The 25237-nt window shown below is 39.9% G+C and overlaps 1 protein-coding gene across 1 annotated transcript in view; it reads left to right on the top strand.

Moving 5' to 3' along the window:
- The window catches only part of LOC100983028 (collagen alpha-1(III) chain-like), a 38763-nt gene extending 31266 nt beyond the window's left edge, over window positions 1-7497 (top strand). Inside the window, exons 3-4 of the mRNA XM_055092270.2 lie at window positions 1537-6788; window positions 6966-7497. Coding sequence (XP_054948245.1) covers window positions 1537-1635 — 99 coding nt within the window. The 3' untranslated portion in view covers window positions 1636-6788; window positions 6966-7497. The remainder of the gene's footprint in view (window positions 1-1536; window positions 6789-6965) is intronic.
- The last annotated feature ends 17740 nt before the right edge of the window (window positions 7498-25237 follow it).

Here is a 25237-nt window from a genome sequence, read left to right as displayed (position 1 = left end):
TAAGACCGTGCCTCTTCTCATTATTTATCATTTCAGGACAGATGCTGTTATTTCTCAGCCTGGATTTCTGTTATTTCTCATCCTGATTTTCTCTAACCATAAGCTGTTTAATTCTGACCTCATATGTGAGCTGCTCAGTTCCCATAATCATCTCAGCTGTCCTGTTCTAATCTACAGTTTTCAAGGTGCAGAATCAAAAAAGTTAACGATAATTACAGTGATGACAACTAATATTTATTGAGTGTATGCTGTGGACCAGACGTTGAGCTAACGTGTTATAACATCCTACTTAATTGTCACCACAGCCCTATGAGGTCGTTATTAATATTTTCATTCTACACATGAGGAACCTGAAGAGAGCTTATGTAACTTCCCCCAAGAAAGTGGCATGTGGAGGAATTGGAGCTGGGTTTTTAACCTGTGTTCGACTTTTACCTGATACCTGGCATTGCCCTTTCAGTGCTAATTCTCTCTCTCTCTCTCTCTCTCTCTCTATACATATATATACACACACACATATATATGTGTGTATATATATGTGTATATGTATATATATGTGTGTGTGTATATATATATTTTTTTTCATAAAAATGTGCTGCCTCTCCGAGCAGAATCATTTTAAAAGCAAAGGGCCCGTGGTCCAGCCTTCAGTTCACTCTTTTGTGCTTGGCACAGTACTTGGCATTCTGTAGCAAATACTCCTATGAAAGGAGAGATTAAGGAACTTGCCAAAACCATTCAGGTAGTAAATGATAGACCCACGTTTTGAACACATACTCCGCTCATCACACCCTCTCATGGAGTTCTCATCAGCACCATGCTCAGTGTACCAGGTGAGTTCCCCTTGTTTTCTGAGGCCACCCCCACTCGGCTTCTGAGCATCCCAAACAGGGAGTTTTGTCCACTCCTAACCCCACGTTCATTCTGCCCTCTCCCTAACAGAAAGCATCCTAAACCTTGTGAACTAAATTTACTGGTAAATGGCTAGTGGGCTAATGGCACTTTGGTGGTTGTCCTTTGCTAATTTTATTGTTGTTAGGAAGATGTCCTCAACCCCAGCACTTTCCATTTGGGAGCTTTTCCAGAGGTCAAAATCTCTCAATTTACAACCAAAACGCCAGGGCGGCAGCGAGAGTGCGCGGCCCGGTTGTGGTACGCCCCTGGCAACCCCGCGGCACCGTTACCTCCACGCACGAGCCATTGGCGCACCCCGTTGTAGCCATTGGAGATGCCACACGGCCTTTTAGGAAGGCGGGCCATCAACTGGTGTCGAGGAGAGAAACGTGGCCACCTCCCCGCGGGCGGGTGCTGATCTGCGGTGGAGACTGCGCCCCCACGCAGAGAGCAACCGAAATCCCCTCGGGCCGCTGGGTCTTGCTTGCATGGCTGGACGCCGCCTGTCCAAGGCTTTAGCGACCGTGTCTCCCTTCATGACCTTGGCCTCTGTGACAGGCAGGCCCGGCAGCTGCCCCAACATCCTGGCCAGCTGGAGCCTGTTTTCCTCACATAGGTTTTCTCTAAACTTCATCACGTCAGGTTCGAAGCGCACTGCTGAGAAGCCCCACGAGAAGGCCCGGACATCTCCGTACCCTGGCTCCAAGGTGGAGCGAAGCCTGGTTCCCCATGAGAAAATGAGCTGGCTGGTCGAGTGGCGAGAGTAACGCCCGTGGAGTACATTGCCAGCTCTGTCTTGCCTGGGCCCGTGTGGGCAGACCCTCAAGTGGGTGAAAGGAACTTCTCTCCTAAGTTTAACGAAAAGGGTGGGCATGTGGAGAGAAGGAACCAGCATGGCTTGTATGAGATTGAGAAGGGTAGACTTAGAAATCCTGCACCTCGGACAGGACTGGTTGGCCAAGGGCCTTTGGGGTGTTGGGGCCCCAATCATGCTGTAGATCCCATCTTACCCAGATGGAAAAGGGATAGCAAGGGAAACGAAATTACCCACCCTATTTCTGGAAAAAATATCCTGCAATTTGTAGCCATCAAAAGGAAGGACTGTGGAGAATAGGCAATCCCAGGGGGTATGGTGGATCCAGGAGAGAAAATTAGTGCTACATTGAAGAGAGAATTTGGCGAGGAAGCCATGAACTCTTTACAGAAATCTAGGAACGAAATGCAGGAGTTGGAGAGACAATTGCACAAACTCCTCAGTCAGGAACATTTTGTGGTCTCTAAAGGCTACGTGGATGATTCTAGAAACACAGATAACTGCTGGATAGAGACAGAGGCTGTGAACTACCGTGATGAAATAATGGACCATCTTCCTCTGGAAGCTGGCGATGATGCCAAGAAAGTGAAATGGGTGGACATTAATGATAAACTTGAGCTTTATGCCAGCCTCTCCCAATTTATTCAACTTGTGGCTGAGAAACGAGGTGCCCACTGATGTGAGGATATGTATCCTGATTGCCAGGGATAGTAGCTTGGAGTCTCATGTGAGCCAAAGGCCTTCAAATGATCAAGAGTGGATAAGAGGCAAACAGCACATAACTCCCACTAAACAGGACAGGGAGGGTCACCTCTTTGGTGATTACTTCCAAAACTGTGCTGTGTGAAGGCTTTGTATTAGGGAATAATAATAGACAAATATGGGGAAATGGGATCACAGAATTTTTGGCTTTCCTGTTAGAAGAAGAATATACTCATATGCTGTATATATTGTATACATGGTTTAAACTAACTTACACAGCTACTGCTCTTTGGAGAATTGTAAGAAAAACAATGACATCTTCCTTAACAACCATAGCCTCTACTTTTCAGCCAGTTTGCATTTGTCAATTCTTCTTTCTCCTGATGTTTTAATGTGGCATAATCTAATGTATAATCTGACTTTTGAGTTAACATTTATTTTTTAAATTTAGCTTTATGTGGTCTTGTATTCCTTGCTTTTGAGTATGGGAGCTCTCTGGCTTTTCTTTTTTGTTTTTTTAGAGCTTCAGTTTTATGGGAAAAGTTCAATCTCTATTTTGGTCCACAAGGATCAAGTGCTTATGAACCAGACCAAAAAAAAAAAAATGCAGTGACAAAATGAGCTTAGATCCAGCCCTCTGGTTATCAGAACTCTTTCTGTCTGAACAGAATAAACTAAGCTGAAGATACTGATTTCTTCTCATCTCAGCAGAAGACCCTACAAATGCAGATTCTTGTCATGCAGGTGCCTTTATTGGGACATGTATGTAATCCAAGCCTAATGAAAATACAATAATTCACACCTACCTTTTCTCAATTAAAAGAAAAACACAATATGCCAACAGAGAAGATGCTTATAGTCAGGTTGCAAACACAGAGACAGTCTCTCTGACAAGAATGTGATTCCAATAGCAACAAATAGGTCAGAAACCTGTTTTCTTCTTCCGTTTCTCATCACCTAAAGCCAGTTAAATTTATTTGCAACATATGGAAAATTAACTCAAACCACTATAACAAGCCTTTTATGACTGAGGGAAAAATAAAGACAATTGCAGGAGTTGATAGCTTCATAAGAGGATTGCTTCAATAATAATAGCTGGCACATTCCACTTACTATGTGCAAGCACCCTTTCACATGCTTTATGTATGGTGACTTATTGATTCCTAAGGATCACCCTATAAGGAAGGTACTCTTATGTTGCAGGTCAGGCTCCCTGGGAAGCAGACTCCAAAAGGGAGATTAGATTACAAGATGTTTACTAGGGAGTGGTCTTGGGATCAACACCTGGGGAAAGAAGGAGAAGAAAGCAGGATTGAGCAAAGTGAGCAGTTGAGCTGGAATGCAGGCCCAATGGAAGCCTCAGCCAACTCCATCTGGAACTCTGGAGCTGGGAAGTCCCTTCTAGCTTCCCTGAATTGGAGTGATGGGGCCAAGCCTTTATACCCCATGTTGATCAATCATTAGATATGGCTGTCCCTGGAAGGAGGTGTGACCTTGAGGGAGAGAATTTCTTCAGCCAAGACAATCCCCAAAAAAGACTGACAGTTAAGGGCCATCTTCTGGTAATATTCCCAGCCACTGTGAAGTAGAATCTGGGAGGAGGGGGTGTGGGGTGCATTGCAGGGTCTACTACATATTATTATCTCGGTTTACGGATGATATAACTGAGGCACAGAGAGAGGTTACAGAACTTGAACAAAGTTATACAACCAGTAAGTGGTGGAGATAAGAGTAGAGCATAGATCACTGGGCTCCACAGTCCACACCCTTGACCACAATACCATAATCTCTCAATAATTACCCTCCTATAGTTTCCAGATTCCCTGTGCACTGTTCCTTTAAAGAAAAAGAAAGAGAAGTTGTCATACCATTATATCTCTTCCTACATGCACATTTGAGCAGAGTTCTCTTTCTAAACTTGAAGGACAGTTGGATGATTTTGTTTTTCTTTTGAAAAATGTTGTGTTTATGTGGGTGATGACAGTTGTAAAAAGTTCACTTATGGATGCTCATCATTGTTCACGCCCAGGAATAAATTTAATACATCACTTGTGCATTCTAAAACTGCTTCTATTTAGGATGGAGCCTTTCGTCCTATATATTAGTCTTCTCTCATTCACTTTTCCAGGTGAGATATACCCCCTATCTTTATTTAAATAATGTAAGCACCCAGTTTGCCTAACATTTTTGAATGTTCCCAAAACCAACTTCATTTTTTTCCCAAAATGTAAAGCTCCTAAAAAATACATTTACATATATTTATTACTCAATCATTGCAAAAACATAAAATAATGGTCTTTAAAAAGTCTCAAATTTAATATATTCAGAACAGAATTCTTGATTTTCCCCCCAGAAAACTGTTCCTCCATCACTCTTCCCTGGTAATTGGCACCAAAATCCACCCAAATTGGAAAAGAAAACAAGGAATTATCCTAGATTCCTTTATTTCCCTGTACCAGCACATTCAGTCCATCTGTAAAATTTACTCAGCTCTACCTACCACAAAATACATCCAGGGCCAGTAGCTGTTCTGCCACTTCACTGACCACCCTAGTCAAGCCACCAACTCTCCTTCTTTAGACTCCTGCAATGGCCTCCCAACAGGCCTCACTTCTGCTGCCCTCCTCCTCTTGCAGGTCATTTCCCACAAAAAATGAAATGACATTTTAAAAAATCCCAGTCACATCATGTCCCACCCTCTTAAAACCACCCGATCACTTCCTTTTGTACATAAAATGCAAACTCCTGATGCTAGCTACCTGTTCTGGAAGATGCATAATCCTCCAGTCTGATTTGGAAAGCTAGTAACATTCCACTTTTGACTAGGCTGGCCTTCCTCTTCTTAACACGCTTCATACTTGCTTCTGCCCCAGGGCCTTTGCTTTGCTTTTAACCTGCCCAAAATGTCCTTTCCATACAAAGTCAGTTCCTTAGGTCATTCAGGTCTCATTCAATTAACAGCCCCTCAAAGAGAGATGTCCTGACCACTTCAGCTAAAGTGACCCATACCGTCTGTTCCTACTCCCTTACCCTGATTTACTTTCTACACAGCATTTAACACTAGCTCAAATGATCTTACACATATTCTGTTTACCTTATGAAGAAGAGAGCCTTGCATAAGAGCAGGGATTTTTCTGTCTCATTGATTGCTTTAGCCCTAGTACCAAAATAATGTCTGGCATGTCAACAAATTATTTGTGGAAAATAGCTGCTGTAAACATTTTTCTATATACTCTTTCCCCCTTTTTAAAAAATTATAATTGTGGTCTAACTTTAAAAAAAAATTTAGATTTCCAAAAACATTGCAGAACGGTGCACATGATTCTTGTATAACTCTGAGCCCAGCTTCCCCAAATGTTGACAACTTATTTATTCATAGTAGTATTATTGAAACCAGAAAATGAACATTGATTTAATACTTTTTACTATTAATTAATCTACAGATCTTATTCAAAATTTTCCAATTATTCCACTAATGTCCCTTTTCTATTCCAAAATCCAATGATTCCACATTTCATTTAATTGTATCTCTTTTATTTTCTCCAATCTTGGAAAGTTCCTCAATCTTTTTTGCCTTTCAGGAACTTGATACTTTTGAGAGTACTGGTCAGTTTTTTAGTAGACTGTCCCACTACTGACATTTTCTCACGAATAAATTGAAGTTATATATTTTTCGCAGATGTGATTTTCTTGGGTAAAGTTGTATATTTAAAAAATTGGCCAGGTGTGGTGGCGCGAGCCTATAATCCCAGCACTTTGGGAGGCCAAGGTGGGTGGATCCCAAGGTCAGGAGATTGAGACCATCCTGGCCAACATGGTGAAACCCTGTCTCTACTAAAAATACAAAAATTTAGCCAGGTGTTGTGGTGCGTGGCTGTAGTCCCAGCTACTTGGGAGGCTGAGGCAGGAGAATAGCTTGAACCTGGGAGGTGGAGGTTGCAGTAAGCCGAGATCATGCCACTGACTCCAGCCTGGCGACAGAGCAAGACTCCATCTCAAAAAAAAAAAAAAAAAAAATTAAGCTTTTTTTTTTTTTTTTTTTTTTTTAGCGTAATCACTATGAGGCAGTAAATAGAATATGCTATATATTTTTAAATGTCACTGTGGAATTTCCAGTCACCTTGTATTACTTTTGACTCACATTTTTATATTTTTATGCATGCACACACAATATTTAACTTTCCAAGTCCCTTCTCTGTAAAGGACTTGAGGTCTAGGAAGTGCTAAATTTCATTACCTATCCTCTCTATTCTCTTCCTTCAAGTTCCTGAGATGACAGTGAATGCTGTGTTATCCTGCTGTATCAGTTACCTATTTTCATACAAATACTTCAATCCCAAAACACACTGGCTGGAAACAACAAACATGTAATTAGTCTGTAAGTTTAAAATTTGACAATTACGGTTTGACTGGGTGGTTTTTCTGGTCACTGCTGGGCTCATTCACATGCTTGGGAACTGGGTGGCTATTGGCTGATCTAGGATGACCTTAGATGGGATGATTGAAGAGAAACTTCTTTGTGTCTTGTCTCTCATTCTCTATCAAACTAATCCAGGGATGTTCTCATGGCAATGGCAGAGGAGCAAAGGCCAAATGGAAACATGCAAGAGTTCTTAAGTCCCAGGCCTGGAAGTGACAGCAAATCATTTCCCTGCACTCTACTGGACAAAGCTACAACATCAACCTAGATTCAGTGAATAGGGAAATTACTCCATGATATCGTTTGGATATCTGTGTCTCCATCACATCTCATGTTGAAATGTAATCCCTAGTGATGAAGGTGGGGAGGTGTTTCGATCATGGGGGTGTATCCCTCATGAATGGCTTAGCGTCATCCCCTTGGTGATAAGTGAGTTCTCATGAGATCTGATTGTTTAAAAGTGTGTGGCACCTCCCCCAACTCTCTCTCTCTCTCTCTCTCTCTCTCTCTCTCACTTGCTCGCTCTGGCCATGTGACATGCCTGCTCCCGCTTCACCTTCTGCCATGAGTAAAATCTCCCTGAAGCCTCCCCAGAAGCCAAACAAATGTCAACAACATGCTTGTACAACGCAGAACCATGAGCCAATTAAACCTCTTTTCTTATAAATTACTCAGTCTCAGGTATTTCTTTATGCAATGCAAGAATAGCCTAACCCACCCCATGAGAGAAAGTAGAAAGTCACGTGGCAAAGGGCATGGATACAGAGGGAGTGAAGAATTGGGGCCATTTGCACAGTCAATAACCCCACATCCATTGTGCCTTTTTTTCTAACAGCTTTGAGATATAATTCACATACTATACAATTCCCCCAATTAAATTGTCCAATTCAGGCTAGGTCTGGTGGCTTATGCCTGTAATCCCAGCACTTTGGGAAGTTGAGGTGAGAGGATCACTTGAGGAGTTCAAGACCAGCTTGGGCAACATAGCAAAACCCTGTCTCCACAAAAAAACAACAACAGCAAAAAACAACATTAGCCAAGCATGGTGGCATGCACCTGTAGTCCTAGCTACTAGGGAGGCTGAGTTGGGATGATCACTTGAGTCCAGGAGTTTGAGGCTGTAGTGAACTATGATGTGTACTGTACTCCAACCTGGGTGACAGAGTGAGAACTTGTCTCTAGAAAAAAAAAATTAAAAATGCAGTGTTCAGTTCAGTAGTTTTTACTATACTCACAGGTTGTGCCACAAAGACCACAGTCTCTTTTGTAGAATATTGTCAAACCCCAGAAAGAAACCCCACACCTATTATTAGTCACCCCCATTTTTCTCCCTCCATACCCTCCAGTCCTGGCAATCACCAATCTACTTTTTGTCTCCATGGATTTGCCTTTTCTGGACATTTAAAATAAATTGAATCATACAACAAATTATCTTTTGTGACTGGCTTCTTTTGCTTAGCATGTTTTCAAGGGTTTTTCCATGTTGTCACATATATCAGTACTTCATTGCTTTTTATTGCTAAATAATATTTATCTGTACTGCTATATCACATATTTATGCATTCATTAATTGGTGGACATTTGGATTGTTTCCACTTTTGGTTATTATTAATAATGCTGTTATGAATATTTACATACATGTTTTTGTGTAGACATATGTTTTCTTTTCTCTTGGGTATACACTTATATCTAGGAGTGGAATTGCTAGATCATATGGTAACTCTTATGTTTAACCTTGAGGAACTGCCAAATTGTTATTCCAAAGTGATTGCACCATTTTACATTTTCACAGTCATGTATTAGGGTTGTAATTTCTCCACATTCTTGTCAACACTTGTTATTGTCTGTCTTTTTTATTAGAGTTATGCTAGTGGGCAAGAAGTGGTGTCTCACTGTGGTTTTGTTTTACATTCCCTTATAGCTAACGATGTTGAGCATCTTTTCAAGTGCTTATTGACCATTTATATATCTTCTTTGGAGAAATGTCTATCCTGATTTTTTGTGCATATTTAATTTGTTAATTATCTTTTAACTATTGAGTTGTAAGAGTTTTTGTTAGTATATTCTGGATACAAGCCTGTTATTAAATATATGATTTGCAAATATTTTCTCCCATTCTGTAGGCTGTCTTTTTACTTGCCTAATGGTGTGTCTGAGAAAGCACAACAGTTTTTAATTTTGGTGAAATACAATTTTTAAAAATATTTTTGGTCAATTGTGCTTTCAGTTTCATATCTAAGAAAGTGTTGCATAATCTAAAATCACAAAGATTTACCCCCATATTTTCATCCAAGAGTTGTAAAGTTTTAACTCTTACATTTTAGGTCTTTGGTCCATTTTGAGTTGACTTTTGTATATGGTGTTAAGCAGGGGTCCAATTCATTTTTTTTTCATGTGGCTATCTGGTTGTCCCGGAACCATTTGTTGAAAGATTGTTCTTTCCCCCATTGAATTGTCTTGGCACTCTTGTCAAAAATCAGTTCTCTAAATGTGAGGGTTTATTTCTGGACTCTCAATTCGATTCCATTGATCTGTTATGTTTATCCTTATGCCTATACCACACTGTATTAATTACTGTGGTAAGTTTTCAAATTGGGAAGAATCTGTCGTGCTTTTGCACTTGGTTGTTCCTTATTTTTCTTCTGATAATTTTCGGATTCATCCCATAAAACTCAACTCAGACGTCTCCTTCTCTAAGAAGCTTTCTCTAACTCCCATTGGTAGAGTTAATCTTTTATTCCTTTGTGTGTCCTTATATATTTCTCTATTGTTGAATTCCATTATAATTTATTTTTATTGAAGTCAAAGGCTGTGTCTTACTCATTTTTACATTCCCACTGTCTAGTGCAGTGTCTGATCTACAGTAAGTGCTCAATAAATGTCTACCAAAAAGCATAGAAGAGATAGAGGTTTTGTCTGCTCAACACTGCAGTTTTATCTGTTAACATTGCTGGGGCTTTTTAGCATAAGTCCAAGAGTATTTGTTCATGTTGGTGCAACTTTCTGCCACTTTTCTCATCTAGCAATGGTTGGGCAATTGTTCACTTTGATGAATCATTCCAGTTATTCTCAGCATGCTGCTGAACATTCTCTTCTTTTTATCAGGGCCTTTATCTAATAGGATGACAAACTGATGAAAGTAAAATTATGGGAATTACAAAGTAACAGGGTGGTGTGGTTTGCTTCATCACTTGCTTAAAGTTTGGTACACACTGTCCCTGTGCACCTCCCTTTTCATTGCTGCACAATAGTAACAATAACATACATTTACTGCATGCCAGGTACCATGCAGGCATTATCATGAATGCTTCTTATCCCGATCAAAGGAAAGTTTTTAAGATTGCTTTTTGTTTAGCAAAGAAAAATCTATGTGTGCCACTTCAAACTCGCAGCTTTTTGAGTCCAGCAGCAATTTTTCTTCTTTCTTGGCATCTACTATGGCTGCATATATATGTAGTAAGAACCAGAATGAAATAGAAAAACCAAGAAACATTTTTTCCTTTATCATTAAATAATTTAGAGTGAATAAAGGAGTCAAATACAAATAAAAGCCATTTGATTCAGCTCTGATGAGTTTTATAATGCTAACATTTACATATGGCAGTATACTTTCTAGGTGAGAAAATTGTTGCCTTTTAGGAGTTCTTGAAAGGTTTTGATAGTATACACTTTAAGAAATGGAAGATTGTCAAGACTTTCTCCATGGTTATATGTCACTTGAATGCTAAAAACCACATTTCAGTGTGGTAAGTTTTGTTCCTGGATTTGTCACTAGCTATAGGAACTTGAGCAAGTTGCTTCACCTATCCAAGTTTCCTTAGAACTTATAATTCTATAAGTGTTATATTGACAGATATACACAACAATTTTATGCATTCATAATTGGAGACAGTATATAGACTTACACTTTTATAAATATTATACATTTATAAAAATCAACCTTTTCAAAACAGGAATAAGGATTTATATATGTCAGAAACCTGAATCGTATTATAGCTATAGTTTCTTTTAAGAAGGTATTTTAAGAAAATTGGTATATTAGTTATCTATTGCTGCTTAGCACTATTATCAAAAATGTATGGCTTAAAACAACGCACATTGATTATCTCACAGGTCCTGTGGATCAGGAGTTCAGGGGTAGCTTAGCTGCTTCAGGGTAGCAAAAGGATGCAATCAAGGTGTTGCCTGGGGCTGCTGTCTGACCTGAGGCTTGACTGGGGAGGGATCTGCTTCCAAGCTCATGTGGTTGTTGACCACATTCAGTTCCTGGCAGGCTGTTGCACTAAGGGCCTCAGTTTCTTGCTGGCTACTAATCAAAGGCTGTCCTCAGTTGTGTGCCACTTGGCCCTCTTTGTAGGCCAGCTCACAACATAGCAGCTTGTTCCATTTGTCAGAAGCAAGTCACAAGTCCCATACCTACTCAAGGGAGAGGAACCACAAGGCATGAGCACCAGTAAGTTAGGATCATGGGGGCCACCAGAGCATCTGTCTACTGCAATCCGAAAACTACAAAAGGTACAAGAGCAGTGGAGTAGGATAACATTCTAGAAGGCACACCATCTCCAACACACACACACACAGAAAAAGACAGAGAAAGAAAGAGAAAGAAACTTTTGCAACAGGGGGAGCATTAGGTTTTTCCCTTATTCTCTATTTCAGGAAATGCTGCCATCCATTGCTCAGTCCTCAAACCCAGGAGATACCTCTGACTCTGTTCTCTAGCCAGCCAACCCCCTAATCCAATCCACCAATAAGATATTAAAAATGACCGTTCTCTTTATTTTCACCGTTCCTTACCACTCCCAGTCACCACTGTCTTTCCCTAAGATATTGTTCCACCACATCTCTCAACTGGCCTCATGGGTAACACTCTTGCCCTCTCCTTTTTAATCCACCCTTCATATAGCAGCCAGGGTGCTTTTCTTAAAACATAAACCAGAGGATGTTATTCTCCTGCTTAAAATCTTCCATTGGCTTCCCAATGAATATAAATCCAAGCATTTAAATCTGACCTATAGGACCCTATATAAACTGACACCTGCCTATTTCTCTAACCTCATCTGTTCTATTAAATTTTTCTTTACACCCAATTACATTTTTTGATTTGTTATAATTACATAAATTTATTTCATAGTCTAAAAATAATTTTAAATAAATAAAATTAGTATTATTAAGTAATCTAACAAATAATATGGTGTTACCAATATCACTTGAACAGGGTAAAGTAAATTTTAATAAAGCCAAGCGTTTGAGGCAAAGTTGTTGTTGTTGTTGTTGTTGTTGTTGTTGTTGTTTGAGATGGAGTCTTGCTGTGTCACCCAGGTGGAGTGCAGTTGTGCCATCTCGGCTCACTGCAAACTCTGCCTCCTGGGTTCAAGCAGTTCTCCCATCTCAGCCTCCCGAGTAGCTGGGATTACAGGCATGCACCAATGCACCACCATGCCTAGCTAATTTTTGTATTTTTAGTAGAGACAGGGTTTCACCACGTTGGCCAGTCTGGTCTTGAACTCCTGACCTCTGATGATCCACCAGCCTCAGCCTACCAAAGTGCTGAGATTACAGGCGTGAGCCACTGCACCCAGCTAAAAGTGTTTTGTTTGTTTGTTTTGTTTTGTTTGTTTTGAGACAGAGTCTCATTCTGTTGCCCAGGCTGGAGTGCAGTGGTATGATCTTGGCTCACTGCAACTTCTGCCTCCCAGGTTCAAGCGATTTTCCTGCCTCAGCCTCCCAAGTAACTGGGATTACAGGCGCACACCACCATGCCTGGCTAATTTTTGTATTTTTAGTAGAGACGGGGTTTTGCCATGTTGGCCAGGCTGCTCTTGAACTCCTGACCTCAGGTGCTCCAACTGCCTCTGCTCCCAAAGTGCTAGGATTACAGGCATGAGCCACCATGCATGGCCAAAAGTTGTTTTTTTTTTTAAATGTAAGAAACATTTAGCAGTTGTGGCTTTGTGATTCATGCATTGCATCATCTGTCACATAATTTGATGCAAAATGAGATAACCTAAGTTAGATAAAGTTTTGAAATAAGATAAAATCCCAACTGAAGCTACTAATATACATTGAAGCTGCAATAAGAGAACAGGTTTATCTACAAAGTAGTGAGTTTAATTCTTTTGAAGGGGACAGGCAAAGTTTGTATTATATATAACGTTATCCGAGGTTAATAAAAATTTGAAGTTAAAAACCATGTCTGACATAAAATCTAAAATTGATTACACATTTACACAAGTTAATTTTCTTATATGGCATATTTGTTAAAGCCAGAAACGTTCACTTTTCAATGATCTGGGTCCACATCATTTATTTATCATAGTCTACCCAAACCAACTTGGAGTATTCACTGGCATGAGCTATAGCAGGAGAGCACATCCTCTGGAGGTAGACTGAAGTTGAATCTGAACTCTGTAGCTCAGTAGCTGAATGAACTTGCTCAATATGTTCGAACTTACTGCACCTCAGTTTCCTCGTAAGTAAACAGAGACATTAATACCTACCTCTCAGAGTTACTTTAAAGATTAAACAAGACAACTTGTTTAGTAGCACACTGTGGAGACTTAGTATGTGTTTTTGTTTTCTTTTTCCATCACTGCTTGGCTAATCCATCCAAAGTACCCTAAATTTATCTGCTTTCTGTTTCCATTCCCATTATAACAGACAGAGAATCAACATAGGCAGAAGAAAAGAATTATAAAAGTATTATAAAGGTAGAGTCATCAAGACATGTGTAACATAGAGGAAGAATGAGACAGAAGCCACATATGAAATAAAGATTTCAGCTGGAATTGATAAGTCCCATGGGGATGCTGTAAAGATACAGGAAAAACTAATGTGCTTTTTCTACTCATAAACCACTCACCACTTCTGACACCAAAATGGGTGTGGGAATGTTTCTCTATACACAAAGCAATCAGTGACAGGAAAAACTGAACTGTTTTTTCCTACTCTGTTACATAGTTACATATGTAATACTCAAGAAAGAACACTTGTGTGACCAGATGTGTGGGGATTTTCCCCTACACATGAAGCAATTCTGCAGCAGACATCAGCTGGGTGTCCTACAATTCGATTCAATTCTGACACTATGTACGACGTGGAGATAGAATGAGATCCCACGAGTTGAGGACTCAGTCCCACAAGACTGCCCCCTACTTTAGATGCCAATTTCAAGCCACAGTTGTGGCCTATGCATCTGACTGACCAGCTCTCTAAGTTGGAGTTCCCATGACCGCCTTGGGCTCAATTAATTTGCTAGAGTGGCTCACGAAAACTCAGGGAAACAGTTTACTTATGTTTACCATTTATTATAAAAGATACTACAGAGGATATAGGTGAACAGCCAGATGGAAAAGATGCATAGGCAAAGTATATGCGGATGCATTTGGAGTTTCCACGCGCTTTCCAGGTGAGCTGCCCTCACAAACCTCCATGTGTTCAGCCTGTTCTTTTGGGTTTTTATGGAAGCTTCATTACAGTCATGGTTGATTAAATCACTGGCCATTGATGATCAACTTAACCTTCATCCCCTCTCTTCTCCCTGGAGTTTGGGGGTTGGGGATGAAAGTCCCAGCACTGTAATACTGCCTTGATCTTTCTAATGGCTAGTCTCCATCCTGAAGCTGTCTAGGGATACCAATCACCAGTCATATCATTAGCATACAAAAGACACTCTTACCACTCCAGAGATTCCAAGTGTTTTTAAAAGCTGTATGTCAGGAAACAGGGATGATAACCAAATATATGTTTCACAATATCACAGATGCTGAAGAAATTTGTGTTTATTTGTGAATAGGTAAGTCATGGAAAATGACAGGACAATTTTCTGGTAAGCGATATTGTCTTAGTCTGCTCCTGATGCTATAACAAAATACTTTAGACTGGGTACTTTGTAGACAACAGAATTTTATTTTGCAGGCTAGGCACAGTGGCACCCACTAGTAATCCTGGCACTTTGGGAGGCCAAGGTGGGAGTATTACTTGAGCCCAGGAGTTTGAGATCAACCTGGGCAACATAGTGAGACCCTGTCTTTAAAAATATTTATTTTCCACAATTCCGGAGGCTGGGAAGTCCAAGATAAGGCACTGATAGGTTCAATTGGTGGTGAAGGCTCATTCTGTGCTTCCAAGATGGTGCTTTGTTGCTGTGTCCTCAGATAGCAGAAGCGACAGAAGGGCGAGGAAGCTCTCTGAGGCCCCTTTTGTTAGGGCATTAATCCCATTAATAAGGGTGGGATTAGTCTCTGATGGCCTAATCACCTCCCATAGCGCCACCTCTTCATATCATCATCTTGGGGTTTAAGTTCCAATATATAAATTTTGGTGGGACACATACATTCAAACCATAGCAATATTATTTATTTATTGAATAGTCTATGTCACTGTTTCCCTTCTCTGCACTTTGAATGTAATGAATATTAATTTGAAATAGAAAATCTGTACGGTTCTTGAAGGTGTTTTAGAAAAAATAATTTTCAGGTATTAAATGTAATGGAAATTAATTACTTATCTTTCTCATCAGAGTAGTTGTTTGATCAGACAAATACTCTTTCACTGTTATTTTCAGAGTAGCAGAGCCTTTTGATTTTTTCAGGTTCTTTTGGGAGAAAAGATACTGCAGTTACTTGCAATTTAATGAAGACAATTCTTTTATGGCTTCTCACTTTGGAATGCTGTTAGATTGTGTTAGGATGGTGTAGGAAGAATCATATTTATAAGCTCTACATGATCTTGGTGGTTTTAATGGTGTCATAGATTCCAAAATATCACTATACAAGTTTTATTATAGGGAGGCACTGTTTCATACCCCACTCATTCACTTTAGTTTTATTTGGTTAATAACCCGTTAACCCAAAATTCATTCACTTTCTTGCTTTGTTAACCCCGAAAGCAACAACTTATTCCTTGGTTAACCACAGACACTCAGATTTTCCCTTCCATTTGGATTTTATTGACAGGTAGGGTGACCAACTGTCCCAGTTTGCTCAGGACTGTCCTGGTTTTAGCACTGAAATTTCCATGTCCTGGGAAGCCCTCCATCCAGGGAAATCCAGGACAGTGGTCACCCTATCAGCTTTGTTGGTCAAAAATATGTATTGAATATCCTCTACGTGCCAGGCGTTAGAGTCACAGTGGTGAACAACACAGTTATCATTCCCGCCTTCATTGAACTTAGAAATATGCAGCTAGTCCATCTGGATCACACGGGAAGGGTGCTGAGGTAGACCGGGCTTTGTGATAATTAATATTCAAAAAACCTTTTTTTTTTTTCTAATTAGTTACTGTTGTTATTCAAGAAGATCCCATTGATTTCTATATGCTGGTTTTGTATCCTGCCAACACATTTACATCTTTTAAGCTTTTAATGATTTTAGATGCTCTGGGATTTTTCTATATTATGTAATCATATTGTCTGTGAATGACAAGTTTTCTTTCTGTCAAATTTTTTATATCTTTTTTTGATCTTATTGCTCTGACTAGGACTTCCAGAATACTATTGAATAGAAGCAGTGATAACAAATATCCTAATCTTATTACTCAAAGGGAAAGTTCTAAGTTTTACCATTAACTCTGATATTTGATGTGAGTTTTTGGGAAGATAATCATTATAACATTAAAGTTTCCTTCTGTTCCTATTTGCTAATAGTTGTATTAGAAATTGCTTTTGAATTTCATTGAATAATTTTTCTGTATCTATTAAGAGAATTAGAAACATTTTCCCATTTTGCTGTTAATAGAATGATTTATGTGACAAATCTGTATTCCTCCTCCTGCCTCAGCCTCCTGAGTAGTTGGGACCATATGCTACTGGCCCAATTTTTTAATTTTTTGTAAAAAGGGGGTTTAGCCATGTTGTCCAGGCTGGTCTCAAATCATGTGTTTGTAAGATAACCCAAGTTGTTCATGATGCCGTGTGTGTGTGTGTGTGTATGCATGTGTGTATTTTTGGATTCAGTTTGCTAATGTTTATGTATGTTTGTGTTTTTGCATTTTTGTCAACATATAAAGTTAATCTAAAATTATTGTGTCTCATGCCATTTTTTCCAGAAAATTCTTGTGTACAGTTAGCTTTCGCTGCATAAAAAAACACTTCAAAACTTAGTGACTTGAAACATAAACATATATTATTTCATATAATTTTCTGCCAGCTGTGGGTGGTTTACCTGGTCTGAGCTCAGTCAAGTGGCAGCTTGGCTGGGGTCCAGATGACCTCACGTAATGGCACTAATATGTCTGGTGCTTGGCTGGATGATTGATTTAGGAGGCCTTGGTTGAGAAGCTTATCTCTATTCCATTTGGTCTCTAACTCTCCAATAGGCTAGCCCAAAGTTTAGCTTTTTCACATGGTGGTCCAGGGTTCCCAAGATCAGCTAGAAAAATCAAGCCAAAATATGTAAACTTCTCAAGACTCTGCTTGTGTCACATTTGCTAGTGTCCCATTGGCCGAAGCAAGTTACATGTCCAAGCCCAAAGACACCTGAGAAGGTAACACAAAGAATGGGAATTATGGTGGTCCTTTTTGCAAATAACTTACCACATCTTGACTCTTCCTTGATCCTGAGATAGTTCTAGGCCTTCTAAGGACAAGGACAAAAATTTCTTACAATACTTTCCATCCCTTCATAGCCTGGCTCCTAGACCAAACTAAGATCCCTTTAAGCAGCCTACATTCATGGAGAGTGGTAGAAAAGTCACATTAAAGACATACAAATCGCAGTTAATAAAACAAAGACTGCGTGGAAGAACCTGCTTCCCTCCCTCTCTCCCATTCTCTTCCCTTCCCTTCCCTTCCCTTCCCTTCCCTTCCCTTCCCTTCCCTTCCCTCTCCTCCCCTCCCCTCCCCTCCCCTTCCTTCCTTCCTTCCTTCCTTCCTTCCTTCCTTCCTTCCTTCCTTCCTTCCTTCCTTCCTTCGTTCCTTCCTTCCTTCCTTCTTCCCTTCCTTTATGCTTATTGGGTTCCTATTAAGTGCCAGGCATTGTGCTAGGAATTAGGGATAAAATGATGACGCGTAGTTCAGATTTTGGGCAAACAAAGGAACAGAGAACTACCAGGCTATGAAAAACTCTTGATGAAGCATGGGAGCAGACATATAGAAGGGGTTGACATATTGTATGTGAGGAGCAGCATGATTGGTAAGAATCTTAAAATCTTGTGATTTTGGAATTATCTATTTTAAATAGATATTTTAAATAAACATATGTATATACATAATTGGTCATACAAGATATTCATTGTAGGCCGGGCACGGTGGCTCACGCCTGTAATCCCAGCACTTTGGGAGGCCGAGGCAGGCGGATGACGAGGTCAGGAGATCCAGACCATCCTGGCTAACACGGTGAAACCCCGTCTCTACTAAAAATACAAAAAATTAGCCGGGCGCCGTGGCGGGCACCTGTAGTCCCAGCTACTTGGGAGGCTGAGGCAGGAGAATGGCGTGAACCCAGGAGGCGGAGCTTGCAGTGAGCCGAGATAGCGCCACTGCACTCCGGCCTGTGTGAAAGAGCGAGACTCCATCTCAAAAAAAAAAAAAAAAAAGATATTCATTGTAGTATTGTTTGAAAAAAATGGAAACAATATAAATATATTTGAGTGGAAGAAGAATTATATAAGTTATGGTACTTCCATACTATGAAATTCCATAAATCGGGCACGGACTTGGTGGCTCACACCTGTGTTCCTAGCACTTTGAGAGGCCGAGGTGGGTGGATCACCTGAGGTCAGGATTTTGAGACCAGCCTGGCCAACATGGTGAAATCCTGTCTTCACTAAAAATAGAAAAATTAGCCAGGCAAGGTAGCAGTGAGCCGAGATCCTGCCACTGCACTCCAGCCTGGGCGACAGAGCCAGACTTCGTCTCAAAAAAAAAAAAAAAAGAAGTAGAATGATATGAATTGACATGGTAAGAGAGTAACATATTGTTATTGGAAAATGAGAAGTTTTAAAACAATATGCATATATCATTTTGTTAAAAAAATATGTAAATATATATGTTCATGTGTGTGTGCATGCGTGTGAAAATAGAAAAAAAAAAAAGACACCAAATTTGAAATAGTAGCTATCTCTAAAACTCCGAGGAGTAAGATTAGTGGGAGGATGTGATGGGACCTTTTTTTTCGCTTTTACTTTATATATAATTTGAGTACAATTTGAATTTTGAAAAATAACATGTATTACTTTTTTGGTAATTTTAAAAATAAACTCTGTTTTAGATTTACAGAAAAATTGAGAAGCTGGTACACAGAATTCTCATACACCCCATACCTAGTAGTCCCGATTAACATCTTTCATCCATATGGCAAATTTGCCGCAATTGATGAACCGGGATTGACACATTATTACTAACTAAAGTCCTGATAATTGAAAAATCTTACTAGAAAAGTACAGAGAGGATGGGGTGCGGACCTAATCGGAATGCCTGCCTCAGAAACGCTGGGATAGTCAGGCATCCCTCAAGTCACCTATTAGCATGGGGACCTGGGATACATGGTGAAGGCCTCTGAAGCTGATGATCAGATCCTGGGACCCCTGCGTCACACAGCTCAACCGAGAGGACATAAAAAGGTTCACAACCTCGGATCAGTATGGCTCCAGGAAGGCAGATAATTTACCGTGAGAAAAAATATATTTCTGAGTGCTCAACACATGGATGTGGTTGGCGACTCTTAAGCTGGCTCTCCCACTCCATCCCCACACTCCAGAGCTCGTTTCAAGTTCTTCTACAAAGTAGGCTAAGCAAGAGAGGCAGGGCATCCTAAGAGCATAAAAATAACTGTAATCAACGGCTGTCCCAGACCTCAAAAACTGGATGAAAATATTGTCCCAGCTTCTGGAACTTCTTCAGTGATGGCAGCAAGGGCAGCAGAGCCCAGCACCACAGGCTCTGGCAGGCATGGCCACAGTGAGAGTGTGCAGTGGGATCCAGCCACGGGTAGAGGAGGCAGGGCAGACAACAACAATCAAAGTGCTCACAGGAAGAGGATACGCTGGGAAGTTTAGGGCGCCAATATAACCTTTTGAGATGGATAGATGCAAGTGTCTTTGCACTTTTTACCCACACCTCATGGATGCCAAGACTGGTGTAGCTCAGGGAAACAAGGACTAGACGGAGAGTGATAGAGAACCTTAGGGCACAAGCAGTCACCTTCAGTAATGCAGCCACGGTAAGAGGAGCTCCTGCACCCTCCCCTGTGCTCCCCAAAGCACTGGGTATGTGCCAATTGGAGTTGCTCATATCGGCCTCTATTTCTCCCATTATACTGAACGCCTGAAGGTTAAAGGCCAAGGCATGTTCAGTCTTTTATATTGTCTTCTATATTTGTATTTCCTATAGCATTTATTCCAGTATGTGCTTGACACAGGTTTATTGAATTCAGCAGTGAGCCTGCACTGATATGTTACAATAAGGAGGGAAGCTACAAAATTAGACCAAGTGATAAGAGCCAGGAACTTACCCCCAAAGAAGGATTTAAACAAATTGTAGCAATTCCTGAATCAGGACCACATACAGAAATAAAAAGTTTGGGATAATACTAATTTTTTCTTAGAAAAGCTAGCCTTTAAATCCGCAAGGAAAGAAATATATTGCATTTTATCCTGAGTGGTGATCAGGAATAGCTACAGAAAGTGGCTGTGGGTGAACTGTTACATAACAATGACAAAATGATTGAATTCAGAATCTGGCAAGGGAGGGGGGAGTTTTTTTTTTAAAATCCCATTAAGATGCTTAAGTTTTAAAAGGAAATGAAGCTAAAGTGCTAGATTGAAATAAATACCTGTAGTTACATTTTTAAAATAATACAAAGAGAATCTGAAGACTTTAAAAATACTTTTGTGAGAAATGAATGTCACCAATTTTACAAATTAGATGTTGGAGGAAAAAAATCACATTTTGTTCACTAAAGGAAATCACTGGAGGTAAAATAAAAGGGTTTCATGGGAGAAGGGGAAGATTCTACAAATGAAAGAACAGAAAAGCATATAACTTCCGTCAGATCAAGTTCATATTAGCAATTAGGCAGAAATTAAAGAATCACATAGAACAAAGAATACCATTTTTAATATGAACCAGCTGTGAGTGACTAGGACCCTATGGAATAAGTCACTTGAGCTGTGAGATCAAGGACTACTAAATTAAGCATAAACTACTTGGGGGAAGTTTTTCTGTAAGGAGAAATCATGTTTGAAAAATCCCTTAGGAATCCTCAAGGGGTTACATCTACTTATATTGAAGGGAAACTGTGGATGTGGTAGATTTGGTCTATTATCAGCCTTTGTCTAGATTCACACACTATAGACATGTTGAGATTTTGTGAAACTGAGGACAATGTTTAGTCAAGGGCAGATAGTTGTCTTTGAGACAGGAAACATGTAAAGCTAAATAAATGGATGCCTTTTAGGGGTGATAAATACAGATGGCAATCCTACTCAATTTCTTTATGAATGACCTGGAAAGGCAAAACCTCCAAGTTTTCAAATAACAGTTACTCTGTGAAAATGAAACCTAGGATGTTCTTCAGTTGAGCCCTTGTAACCTGGTGTAAGCACACCACAGGAGCCTCAGGGTAAGCAAGGGTTAGATATGCACTTGGGCCAAATAATCTGGTTTATTCTTTAAGGATGTTGGGCTTGTGCTTTAAAGATGTTACTCCCTGCCTGTTAGTCTGATCAAAGAAGGAGACCTACAAATTAAAGTCCCCTGGATAAGTAGTTCTCAAACTTTTTGGTCCCAGAACCAAAACATTAACATTTATTGAGGACTCCAAAGAGTTATTTATTAGTTTATTTAAGAATCACAATAAACCCATTACCTGTTAATGTAAATAAAACAATTTTAATTAACTATATTTTTCAAATGAAAAAATAGTGAGAAGAATGGTATTGTTTTTCATTTTTATCTTGTGAGATAGGGTTTCACTCTGTCACCCAGCTTAGAATTTAGTGACGCAGTTTTGCCTCACTGCAGCCTCGACCTCCTGGGTTCAAGCAATCCTGTCAGCTCAGCCTCCCAAGTAGCTGGGATAGCTGGGACTATAGGAGTGCACCACTCCCTGCTAATTTTTTATTCTTTATGGAGACGGAGTCTTGCCATGTTGCCCAGGCTGGTCTTGAATGCCTGAGCTCAAGCGATCTGCCCACCTCAGCCTCCCAAAGTGCTGGGATTACAGGCATGAGCCACTGCGCCAGGCCCTGTATTGTTTATTTTTGTAAGTCTCTTTAGTGTATGACATGAGTTGTATTTTTGTAGATTTCTTTAATGTATGTAAGAATTGGATGAATACATTTGCTTCTACATTCAAGCTGTTGCTATGCTGTTTTAAATGAAGTATATGAAGAAAATCTGTCCTCATAGAAATGTGTAGTTGGAAAAGGAGTTTATTTTCATAGCCTTTTGAGATAATTGTGGATATTCTTCTTTGATATACACCAAAACTCAACAAGTGGTAGTTTTTTAGTTGCAGTGTAGAATCTGTAATCATATCAATTAACTTTTCATGTTCTGTTATACTAAAATTTATTGGTTTATCTTTCATTTTGAATGTTTTAAAAATATTTAAATGTGTACATAATTTTTGTAACATAGTGAATTATTCATTTGGAAATTATTGATTACTGAGTTCTATAGGTGTTGCAGATGTTAATATGTTTCATTCTACAATATCAAAAAAATGCATTTGTTACTACCGTGGATCTCATCAGGAAAGTCTTTAGATATTCAGAAGCTGTTCAGTTGTCAGTGAAGAATACAAGTTTTCCAAAACTCTAATTTTTGCTTGAAAACTAGAATTTTGTCATTGCCAACAAATTCCTTCAGTTTTATTTTTTTCAAAGTGATAGGCTCACTTCCTTCATTCTGGAAAAAATGTGTGCCAGCTCCTATAGTCATATTTTGTTTTTCTTTCAAGTAAAACTTGTGTTCCATAAAGAAAAACAACCAGTGTAGCTCACAATTCAATTGCACGAGTGCGTTTTCTCAAGACAACATTCATATTTCTAATGATGCAGAAGTGATTTATGAGTCGTTCTCATTTTGTCACCCAGGATATTGAAAAGACATGTTCTCAGGGTCAAAACTTAATAAAATTAATTATTTGTACTGCTTAATCAAGGACATCTTAAATGAAATTAGATTTTTTTGAAGAAACTCTGAGTGTATGGTGGTAAATACAATGAGGACTAGTGCTAAGGCACCAGCAGTTTTATCCACCATTGCTTTTGCACCATCTGTATTAATCCAGCACAGCACCAAATACAAGTGATTTCTTAGTATCATTATGAAAATACTTTGTACTTTAGTGATCATCTGAGAGGGTCTCAGGGACCTGAAGTGTTGTGTACCACACTTTAAACACTGTGTACATTGCTTCACTTAAGATAGCCAAGAAAATGTTCAGTCTCATCAGACTAGTATTAGAAACTAAATACAAGGAATTTCATAAAAAAAAAAATCTGCTCCTCTAAAAACGTCTCTTCTATAGTTGACATGTCTGTCTTTACACATAGGACAATGATTTGGAGAAAAGTAACTATAATTATTCAGGGTTGGAGGAACCACCTATAAGAGAAGAAAGACTAAAATAATTAGAATGTTACTTCAGAAAGAGAGGGGGTTTGTCTATAGTTTAAAAGGTCATGATTTCATTTGTTTGGTATTTTTCAAGCACTTGTAGAGTTCTATGTATTATATAAAGAGGCATATCCCTAGGGCCCTGCTCTTATAAGAGAACTTGAGTGTAGTTGGTAAGGCAGGATATGTAACTGTAGTAAGGGAAATGAGAATCCAAGAACTAAATAGAGACATAAGACAACAATATCAGAATTTGCCGCAAGCCAACATGTGATTCAAAGTTTAATGAATGGTACAGACGATCAGGGCTCTGCAGTCCCAGGTGAATCTCACCAGTCCTAGCCTCAAGATAGAGCTGCTGTCTTACTGCCAACAGCCTGCCCTTGCCTTCAACCTCCCTTCCACCCAATTCTGCCACCAGTGAGATTTCAGACTAGCAAGGCAAAAGCTTTCTCCTGACTGGTGTGGCAGGGTAATTAGGGAGCTCTGAACATGTGTTTGTTCCTGCTAGGCCTTCCTTGATGGTCCCAGCCTCTAGTGTGTTTGCAGGGCTACACCTCAGAAGCTTCTTGAGGTCACACGCTTTTCCTTACTTTTGTGAAAGCCTAAATGTTTAAATTGAGAGGATGATGCCAAGTGGCGTACGTAGGGAAGCATGAAGCCAAAGCAGGTGAGAGGAAGCAATTCCTGAATATGGAACAGGGCTTTAGTTGGTGAGGCAGAGCTCCAGGCAGAGGGTGGGACCCCAGAGGGGCTGGCTGTGCAGGCACCGAGGGAGGCTGCCTTGTGTCTGTTACTGAACCAACATTCATGGAGCGACCACTATGAGTCAGGCGCTGTGTGAACAGAACCCTGGTGATGAGGGTCTAGTGGCTGCCCTGAGAACCTGCTTAAACTGTTTCTAAACTTGGTTATTTAACTTTCTCACTCCAGATGTCTTTATGTACTGACAAGCTAGAAAGCTCTTTTAATCCTCTGCATACTCTGCAGTGGCTATACTGCCTCTCCCACCTAGATGGCACTCCCCATATTGTTTTCTAAAAAATATTGTGGGTTCATGGAGAGTTGGTGAGCTTTTAGAGGTAGAGGAGAAAAACCTAAGAAAACTCCAAGGTGACCCTGAAGGTCTGCTTGGGAAGGTTCAGAAGGAGATAGAGTATAATGTTCCTTCTGTTGAACATGAAGGAGAAAATAAACAAAACAAGATTACAGACAGGTACTTTCCTAAAAGCAATGCTTTGAAAAGGTCTAAGTGAAGGCAGACCTTCAGGCTGTGTAACAGCAGGCATGTCAAAACCTGCTCAATAGTTCCCACCAAGATTTTGGTTGGACGCTTGGTTATTTGTCAATGTGATGGAAAAATGCCTTATGCCAGGCTGCTGGGGGTTTGCCATGAAGAAGAAACAGGACTACCCTAAAAAAGAGACAGAGAAAAGCAACAAAAACAATGGAGACTGAAGAGTGGGAGAGAGAGGTGGTTTTCCAGTGTATGTACCAAACCCATACTTCATCCTTCCAGCTCTCTGCAGGTTGTTGGTCTCCTCATCACTCCAACTGTGGCACTGGAAGGCCTTTTCCATTCACTCACTCCATTCGTGGCTTGTTTGGCCCATTCATGGTGGCACAACTTGGAGAACTAAGGGCCTTTTCCAAGAAACAAGGATTCATAACTTTCTGGGCATGTTGCAGAATGAGTGAACTTACTGGGAGTCTATTTGAATAAGTGTCTCTAGCCTGATGGAGAGGAATTTTTCCCAAGAAAGGGAGTTGAGGTGTACAAACTTGGTTCCAAGACAAGAGATTGGGTTTGGAGAAGTGGGGTCATTCTCAATGTAATTAGAGG

The sequence above is a fragment of the Pan paniscus genome, chromosome 8, assembly GCF_029289425.2.
Source record: "Pan paniscus chromosome 8, NHGRI_mPanPan1-v2.0_pri, whole genome shotgun sequence".
NCBI lineage: Eukaryota > Metazoa > Chordata > Mammalia > Primates > Hominidae > Pan > Pan paniscus.
Note: the sequence above shows the minus strand (reverse complement) of the source record. Positions and strands in the feature narration are given on the sequence as shown.